Source organism: Hibiscus syriacus, unplaced genomic scaffold (genome assembly GCF_006381635.1).
Source record: "Hibiscus syriacus cultivar Baekdansim isolate YM2019G1 unplaced genomic scaffold, ASM638163v2 tig00110670_pilon, whole genome shotgun sequence".
Lineage (NCBI taxonomy): Eukaryota > Viridiplantae > Streptophyta > Magnoliopsida > Malvales > Malvaceae > Hibiscus > Hibiscus syriacus.
This window is the reverse complement of record NW_024062818.1, coordinates 213,685-223,974: the sequence shown is the minus strand read 5'-3', so window position 1 is coordinate 223,974 and position 10,290 is coordinate 213,685. Positions and strand designations below refer to the sequence as shown.

The 10,290-nt window shown below is 38.9% G+C and overlaps 1 protein-coding gene across 1 annotated transcript; it reads left to right on the top strand.

Moving 5' to 3' along the window:
- Positions 1-5,782: 5,782 nt before the first annotated feature.
- On the top strand, positions 5,783-9,746 carry LOC120137462 (phytochrome E-like). Its single transcript, XM_039153197.1, is given in 7 exon segments — positions 5,783-6,377; positions 6,380-6,889; positions 6,892-7,893; positions 8,040-8,081; positions 8,084-8,840; positions 9,010-9,300; positions 9,398-9,746. Coding segments are annotated over 7 exon segments (3,273 nt in total). The 5' UTR covers positions 5,783-5,932; the 3' UTR covers positions 9,624-9,746.
- The last annotated feature ends 544 nt before the right edge of the window (positions 9,747-10,290 follow it).

Sequence of the window (10,290 nt, the reverse complement as noted above, 5' to 3'; positions counted from 1 at the left end):
TATTCGTCGATGCCGCAGGGGTACATGCCCAGCCCTCCACTTCATATGCCAAGCCCACCAGTTTATATGCCATCTCCGCAGGGTTACATTCCGAGCCCGCAGGGTTACATTCCTAGCCCGCCAGGTTACATGCCTAGCCCGCAGGGTTTTATACCATATGGAGGTGCATATACGACTATGTTTAATGATCCAAATATGGTTCATATGCATCTTATTTGGCTGGTGGTGCTTCTCCGCAGACATCTCAATCTTCATCTGGATCACAGACATCGATGCCAATGTTTCCACAGTTTTTACAGTTCCCGGGGAGCGGTGGGATTGTTACTAGCACTCCTCCAGGGTCGTTATTTTATACAGGCCCTTCAGCCCCTTCAGCGTCATCTACACCAAATGAAGAAAATGCTGCTGATGATGATAGTGAAGATGAGGAGACTGAAGAACAAGTTCCACGAAGAAATCCTCCACGAAATAGACAACCACCGCCATGTGGAACTCATTCGAGAAGACGACATCGGTGATCCAGTTATATTTAATGTTATTTAAATAATTATTTTCAGAATTTATGTAATTTGGTTATGTTATTTAAATGTTTCATGGTTGTTACATACATATTTTTTAATGTTATTTTTATTCACATTTAACATTAAATGTTTGATAAATGTTTTTAAAATACAAATTATATTATTGAAATTTAAAATAAAAATAAAAAAATATTATTCAAATTTAAATTTAAAATATAAATTATAGTATTCAAAATTTAACATTAAATTTCAACTTAATATTCCAATTGTATTCGAAATTAAAAGTTATATTCCAATTATAGTTCACAATACTTAAATTGAAATTAAATTTATCCATACATATGATTTTATCATTAACATATATTAAAACGATATATTAAAATCAACTTATGCTGAGTTCATCGATCGACGGAATCGGCCAAGAGGGGGTGAATTGGCAATTTATTCAATGTCACATTTCAATGCTCATTCCATACAATTTCAATGTCACAATCAACTTATCACTTCACATTTATTCAATTTATCCATGACATTTTATCTAATTTATTCAAACTTCACATAACGTTTTAATTTAAGTTATTCTTATCTTGCTGAACTTTCAAAAGAAGTTAAATTTTGGTTATAATTTACCTGATTTTCTGATATATCTAGTGTCCCGAGGGACATGAGTGCATAATAGGGCAATGATAACATATTCTATGACGAAATAATGGAAGGCGCGCCCCCGGGAACGCGCCTTAATGTGAATAGTGAAATAATAGGTACTGATATATCTAGTGTCCCGAGGGACATGAGTGACATAATAGGGCAATGATAACATATTCTATGACGAAATAATGGAAGGCGCCCCCGGGAACGCGCCTTCATGTGAATAGTGAAATAATAGGTACTGATATCTAGTGTCCCGAGGGACATGAGTGACATAATAGGGCAATGATAACATATTCTCTGACGAAATAATGGAAGGCACGCCCCGGGAACGCGCCTTCATGTGAATAGTGAAATAATAGGTACTGATATATCTAGTGTCCCCGAGGGACATGAGTGGCATAATAGGGAATGATAACATATTCTCTGACAAAATAATGGAAGGCGCGCCCCCGGGAACGCGCCTTCATGTGAATAGTGAAATAATAGGTATGATATATCTAGTGTCCCCGAGGGACATGAGTGACATAATAGGCAATGATAACATATTCTTGATAAAATAATGGAAAGCGCACCCCCGGGAACGCGCCTTCATGTGAATAGTACTCCGATTATAGACACTATTATATGCAACGTATTATAAACTTTCAAAACAAACTTCAGTTCATAATCTTTCAAATTCTCAAATTCCCAAACTCTAAATTCTCAAATTCTCTAAAAATGAGTCGTCTTTCTGCTGTTGTTTTGTATGATGGAGAAATTAAGGAAGCTGAAGAGGGGGTTGTTTTTAGTCAGATCATTATATCCCCTTAACCTTGAAGAGAAACATCACAATTGAGGAGTTAATCACAAATATTTCGTTAAAGATTCGTGTAGCAGGCCAGAGAAGACTATCTTCACTTCAGTACATATTTCCTACTGAACTTTTTCCGCTCACGTATACATCATTTCAGCTTTCAAACGATGATGATGTTTCTATGATGGTTGATGCTCATATGGGGAGTTCACAATCTCTTATTGAAATGTATGCCACTTTTATTGAGGTTCGTGCAACTCGTGGTCTCTCATATTCCTCTCACTTTGGCATTGCATATCAAACTGATCAAGTTGATAGCCCGACACAACTGATCTGTAATGATTTCACATCATTAATGGCGGATCCAACGCCATATACCATGCCATCAAGTTCAATAGGAAGGCATTCATCTGCAACTGCTTATGATCTCAACCCACGTGGCTTCACCAATAATCCATATGGCAACATCTCTTCTACTTCAAGGGGCAGACATTCATCTGCCAATGTTTTCGACTTACATATGGAAATGCCAACGAGACGACAGTCTATTCACATCCCACATGATACAATGGCCTCAAGTTCAAGGGGAGGACGGGGAGGACACGCAAGCGGGAACATATTTGACCTCAATATTGGATTATCGGAGGAACCCTCATCTCCACCAGAAGAACCTCTTCGGGAGCCAGGTACAGATGGTGCTGAAACGGGATTATTTGTTGAACCTGACTCACCACAGTTTAACGTACATTCTGATGATGACGAGGATGACGTTCCCATAAATACAACACCAGCCGAACTTCCTGCACATATGTATGAGGCTGATTATGATGCAATGTATGAGCCTGAATTTCCAGATCTTCATGATGTTGGCAACTATGGACTTCAATCATCAGTCAATGACGGTAATTTACATATTGGAATGGAGTTCGCATCGAAGGAGGAAGCAATGATGGCGATAAAGAGTTACAATATTCGTAACTCAGTTCAGTCCCGAGTTGATCAATCTAACACAGAGAAATATGTCTGCTACTGCGTCCAACGTGACAACGGATGTCAATGGATGGTCCGTGTATCAAAGAGGAAGAGGAAGAACAACTTATGAGAACTAACCAGATACAACGGTCCTCATACATGTTGTGCAACAGGTATAAACCAGGATCATCCCAACTTGGACTCCAACATTATTTGTCAAGCAATCATGCCCATTGTGAAGCAAAGCTCTCATATAGCTGTTGCAGTGTTGATTTTGCTATACAGTCACAATATGGGTACTGTCTCATATAAAAAAGCGTGGTTGGCAAAACAGAATGCCATTTGCAAACTTCATGGCGAATGGGATTCCTCTTACAACGAGCTGCCCAGTTGGTTTCATGTTGTGCAAAGACTTAATCCGGGACAATTGTTGAGTTCGAAACTCAACATCATTACGTGAATGATCGAATGGTTCGCGATCGCTGCCAATTTTACCGAGTCTTTTGGACTTACCCTCAGTGTATTAATGCAGTCAAGTACTGTAAACCAATTGTCCAAATTGATGGTACTTTCTTGTATGGGAAATACAAGCAAGTTTTATTATTGGCTGTGGTCCAAGATGGAAACCGCAATATTCTTCCTGTTGCGTTTGCCCTCGTTCAAGGAGAAGACATTGAGTCTTGAGCTTTTTTCCTTAAAAATTTACATTTACATGTTGTCACCAGGGAACGAGTATGCATTATTTCAGACCGAGGAGCCGGGATAAAAGCAGCAATGGACTCTTTGGGTACAATGTATAGACTCCACATGTTCAACATCGTTATTGTGTCCGTCATATTGCTGCAAACTATTACGGAAAATACAAGAAGAATGATGAACGTCAGTTAGTCGTGCGGATGGGTATGTTACTTTTTCCCAATTTTTCTATCAATTTCTTATTACTTATTTATACTTCATATTAACTATTACATATTCCTAATGGCTTAGGTTACGAACTCTTACCTCAAAGGTTTGAGTCGATGCTACAAGAGCTGTTTGGCAAAAATAAGAAGGGGTGCGAGTACATTATGGACATCACAAAGAAATGTGGACAAATGCATATGACGGGGGGTATCGCTATGGTCATATGACAACAAACTTGGCTGAAGCAATAAATTCAACCTTAAAGGGGGCGCGTCATTTACCATCACGCGTTGGTTAAAACGACTTATTTTCGTTTGGGTCAACTCTTTGCAAAGCTCGGTGGACAAGCTCTTACTTGGATGCAAAACGAACATATTTACCACCCAATACTAGTAGTTGATTTACAAAAAATGGCTGCATCAAATGGATGTTAGTTACAAATTTTTCTCGCACCCGTGAATTGTTTCGTGTAACCGAAATGCCACGTCCCTGCAAGGGATTGAAGCTAACTCTTTCATAGTTAATCTGCAAGAGAGGTGGTGCGATTGTGGTTTCTTTCAACCACTCAAATATCCATGCTCTCATGTCATTGCTGCTTGCTCACATTCGCATTTGGACTACAAAAATTATGTTGATCCCGTATACCAACTTTCACAAGTATTCAAGGTATATGAATTTGAGTTTCCGCCCATAGGAAACGAAAGAGACCCAAATGAGATTCAAACTTGGCTTACAATTGTACCAGATCCATTGCTATTGAGGGACTCAGGTCGTCAAAATCTACTAGAATACATTGTGATATGGATATTCGGGAGAAGTCAACAGAAAAAAACGATGTGGGCATTGTAGAAACATCGGGCACAATAGAAAAAAATGTCCAGCTCTGTTATCATCATATAACCGTTAACTCTTATGTAATTAATATTGTATTTAAATGAATGTTTTTGTTTCTAATAATTTAATGTTATTGCATTTATATAATTTGTCAATGTATGTACACCTAAATAATTTTTTTTAACTTTTAAATACTAAATTAAACAAATTAAACTTTTATATTTATTTAATATAATAATTAATATTATTAGTTATAATTTTTTTAAATATAATAATAATTCACCTTCTAAGTAGAGAAAATATTAAATTAAACAAATTAAAGTTATTAAAAAATTTATGTATACGATGACACATTTCATGTTCTGATTGGAGGATTAAATTTATTAAATTAAATTTTAATAAGACTAATTTCATAAAATATGTAAGTTTTGAAGATTAAATATGTAATTATACTAATTTATTAACTTATGCATCAATATTTTCGTTAAATATTGATATGAGATGACTAGATTGATAACATCTAAATAATTTATTAACTTATACATTTTTCCTATAACTATAATAAAGTCAAAACTGGTTTTCATATATTGTTATATCATATTAATGTAGATAATTCACTCCACCTTTAACACACATTAACAAAATACATTTGATAATTCTTACATTATAATCGAAACATTTTACGTAATATTATTAATTTATAATAATAATAAAAATAAACTATTTATTATTAAACAAAATACGTGTCTGCTGAGTTGGCAAAGGCGCGTCCCCGGGGATGCGCTTCCACACATGGCATCAACTCAGCGAAAACACGGGTAAAGTGCGTCCCCGGGGACGCCTTTACCAATCAAAAAGGGTGCTACTTCTGAAAATATTGATCAAACGATGTCAGAAAGGGAAAATTAAAAAAAAACGTGTATGTCAAATAATCCTAGTAAGATAATAGTAGCCCGAGATGTGTTTTAAGACATGTTTAAACAAGAACAAATCTTGATTAAGGAAACTGAAAACAGATAATTAATCATGGTTTTAAAAGATAAAATGAACCCGAGAATGGAGAAGATCGTGTGGTGAGTTTTACTAAAGCAAGACAGTGATGATAAAGTTGCTTCTTACAAAGCAACCATGCTTTTGCTTGTACTAAATTTTCTTACAACTTTTCCCAGAAAAAATGGAGGCCTGGAGTGGAGAAAGAACAAGACAGGCCAGGCAACAATAACCCAACACTGCTTTGTCTTTATCAGTTGTGAGTACCATGAAACCCATGGATAAAGGCAAGGCCATTGCTCAGTACAATGCGGATGCTGGTCTCATGGCCGAGTTTGAGCAATCTGGTGTTTCTGGTAAGTCCTTTAACTATTCAAAATCAGTTCTTTGTGCTCCTCAAAGTGTGCCCGATGAAAAAATGACGGCTTATCTGTCGAGAATTCAAAGGGGTGGTCTGGTTCAGCCCTTTGGTTGTATGATTGCTATTGAAGAACCTAGTTTTGGGATCATTGGCTATAGTGAGAATTGCGTTGAGTTGTTGGGTTTGCGTTTGGATAGTGAGAATGAGTCTAAAGAGTTGAAGGGTTTGATTGGGATCGATGCGAAAAGCCTCTTCACGCCTGCATCGGCTGCTTCCTTGGCTAAAGCAGCGGCATCAAGGGAGATCTCGTTGTTGAATCCGATTTCGGTTTATTCTAGGAGCAACAAGAAGCCTTTTATGCTATATTGCATAGGATTGATGTGGGGATTGTGATCGATTTAGAGCCTGCGCGGTTAGGTGATCATGCATTGTCGCTTGCCGGCGCAGTGCACTCACAGAAACTCGCCGTTCGGGCGATTGCTAGGTTGCAGTCGCTTCCTGGTGGTGATATCGGTATGTTGTGTGATACGGTTGTGGAGGATGTTCAGAAACTTACCGGCTATGACAGGGTTATGGTGTACAAGTTCCATGATGATGGTCACGGTGAAGTCGTGTCGGAAATCAGGAGGATGAATTTGGAGTCGTACTTGGGTTTGCATTATCCCGCAACGGATATCCCTCAAGCTTCTCGCTTCTTGTTCAAGCAGAATCGTGTAAGGATGATCTGCGATTGCCATGCGAGTCCAGTTAAAGTCATTCAAAGTGATGAGTTAAAGCAGCATCTCTGCTTGGTGAATTCCACCCTTAGGTCTCCCCATGGATGTCACACACAGTACATGGCAAATATGGGCTCCATCGCCTCGTTAGTATGGCGGTCGTTATAAATGATAACGATTCAACGAAGCTATGGGGACTGGTTGTCTGTCACCATAGTTCTCCACGCTATGTGCCTTTCCCTCTTCGTTATGCCTGTGAATTTCTTATGCAGGCATTTGGAATGCAGCTATACATGGAACTCCAATTAGCATCACAACTAACCGAGAAGAAGATTCTAAGGACTCAAACCTTACTCTGCGATATGCTGCTCCGTGATGCCCCGTTTGGTATCGTGACACAATCGCCTAATATCATGGACCTTGTGAAGTGTGATGGGGCTGCACTGTACTACGGAGGAAAATGCTGGTTACTAGGTGTGACTCCAACAGAGTCACAGGTAAAAGATATAGCTGACTGGCTGCTCACCACGCATGAGGATTCTACCGGATTGAGTACCGATAGTTTGGCCGACGCTGGCTACCCCGGTGCTTCTTTACTGGGTGATGCAGTTTGCGGCATGGCTACTGCCCGAATAATTTCCAAGGATTTCTTGTTCTGGTTCAGGTCTCATACTGCCAAGGAATTGAAATGGGGAGGAGCCAAGCATCCGGAGGACAAGGATGATGGTGGAAGAATGCATCCGAGATCCTCGTTTAATGTTTTTCTTGAAGTGGTGAAAAGTAAAAGTTTGCCTTGGGAGATTCCTGAAATTAATGCTATTCACTCTTTACAGCTTATAATGAGATATTCACTTAAAGACATGGAAGAGAGTGGCTCCAAGGTGTTAGTTTATGGCCAGCAGAATGAAACCGAGATGCAGGGAATCAATGAACTCAGCTCAGTGGCATACGAAATGGTTAGATTGATCGAGACTGGAACAGCTCCAGTATTTGGAGTTGATGCAGCTGGTCTCATAAATGGCTGGAATGCGAAAATCGCAGAGTTGACAGGTTTACAAGCCAATGATGCAATCGGGAAACCCCTGGTCGATGAAGTTGTTCATGAAGATTCACGTGCCGTGTTTAAGAATCTCCTAGGAAGAGCTTTGCTAGGTAATCTCAAACACAGTTCTGCACTTGTTTTTTCTTTCATGTTTGATTTGATGTATAGTTAGTGCATTTGATGTCCTTGCTATTTCATAATATCTTCAAACATTTTCAAATGACATGGTATCTCATTTTTGCCTAATAAAATCCAGGTGAGGAAGACAAGAATGTCGAGTTAAAACTTCGAAATTTGGGTTTCATACGAAGAATTCAGTTGTTTATATTGTGAATGCCTGCACAAGCAGGGATTACGCAAATGATGTCGTTGGTGTGTGTTTTGTGGGTCAAGATGTTACTTCTGAGAGAGATGTGATAGATAAATTCATCCGTTTGCAGGGAGATTATAGAGCTATCATACAAAGTCTTAGCCCTTTGATACCTCCGATATTTGCTTCCGATAAGAACGCCTGCTGTTCCGAATGGAACGCGGCCATGGAAAAATTGACCGGCTGCAGCAGAAGTGAGGTCATAGGAAAAATGCTGGCAGGAGAAATCTTTGGTGGTTTATGTCAGCTCAAAAGTCAGGACTCAATGACTAGATTCATGATCCTGTTGTATCAAGGAATAAGCGGATTGGATGCCAAGAAGCTCCCGTTCGGATTTTTCGATAGAAAAGGAAATTTTGTGGAGGTTTACTTAACAGCAAACAAGCGGACCGATACCGATGGGAACATAATTGGTTGTTTCTACTTCTTACAGGTCATTGAGCCTGGCATGCACCAGGCTAGGGAACACAAGCAAGAGAACAAGGAGTTGTTTAAGAAACTCAAGCGCTTAGTATACTTGCGACAAGAGATGAGAAATCCTTTGAACGGTATTAGATTCACGCATAAACTTCTAGAAACTACGCCTATTTCCGAAAATCAGAAGCAATTCCTTGAGACCAGCAATGCTTGTGAAAGACAGATCTTGGCAATAATCGAGGATATGGACTTGGGAAGCATTGATGAAGGGTAAGTCTCAATTTAGTTCCATGATCTTCATGATTCAACCCTTGAAGTCTCGACATTACTCTGGTTTTTCGTTTTGCTAATATCTATGAGAAACTATCAGCGAGTGATTATGTTTTCCCCCTGGTTTGAAGAGTACAGTAATTCGTACTGATGTCTAAATTGTTTGCAGGAGCACAGAGCTACGCATGGAAGAATTCGTTCTAAGGAATGTTCTTGACACCGTCGTCAGTCAAGTCATGATTTTGCTAAAAGAAAGGAACTTACAACTTCTCCATGAAATTCTGAAGGAAATCAAAACACTATTCCTATACGGTGATCGGATTAGGCTCCAGCTAGTCCTGTCAGATTTCTTGCTTAATGTGGTGCAGCATGCACCTCCGGGTGGATGGGTAGAACTCAAGATTTCACCCGGTCTAAAGCTAATACGAGATGGCAACGAGTTTGTTCGATTAGAGTTCAGGTAAACACAGTTTGTCTCGGTTTTTACTATTGCTTTGTTCCTTGGTCTATGAGAAGGTACTCTTTGAGTAATGGTGTCATTTTCCATGTTCCTGTAGGATGACTCACCCAGGTAAAGGCCTTCCCTCCACTCTTATTCAAGAAATGAACGAGGACGGAAATAGTTGGACACAGGAAGGACTTGGGTTGAACATGTCACGGAAGCTTCTAAACAAGATGAATGGACATGTTCAGTATGTCCGGGAACATGACAGATGCTACTTCCTTGTTGATCTTGAAATCAGAACGAGGAAAGGAAGACTAAAAGCATCACAAGGAGAATAATAATCTCTTATGCATATTTATATATATACTTCTTTGTTCTTAGTATAAAGGGAAATGGAGAGAAGCTTCTGAGATTTGCCGGTAGTTGAGATGTAAGAGACCCCCAGAGACTAGTGAAATAATGACTGTAAAAAGTTAGCTTGCTCATATCAGCAGAATTTCTTACGATGATAACATTCATTATATCCGAATCCAAGAGACATGACATAACTGGAAACAAATCACAATTAGATGTATTTTCCCAGAGATATATAGAGAATGCTCACATTCACCTGGCATAGACCATAATCAAACATCGTTGGTTACATTCATTTCAGAAGAGAACCAAATTATGTGATAAACAAAAACAAAGTCTATTCCGAACTATACAATTTTTCTGTTAATGGCACTAATGTTACAGCCCTAGCCATCAAAACCTCAACTCCCACTACATATGTTCCGTTTTGAAACACCGAAAAAGAGCCCCCAAAATAGAGAGGACAAAGGCAGAACAATGATGTAGAACCCTACATCTTCTCAAATGCGTTTCAAAGTTCAAAATGCTCAACTAGCTTCCAAGAGTCTTTAAGACTACACAAAATCTGCATCCTGAAAATAGCGGATTCACCTCTTTCTATACTTTTATGGTCGAGTATGTACGAATAAGTTAGCCTAAATCGCCCCCTAT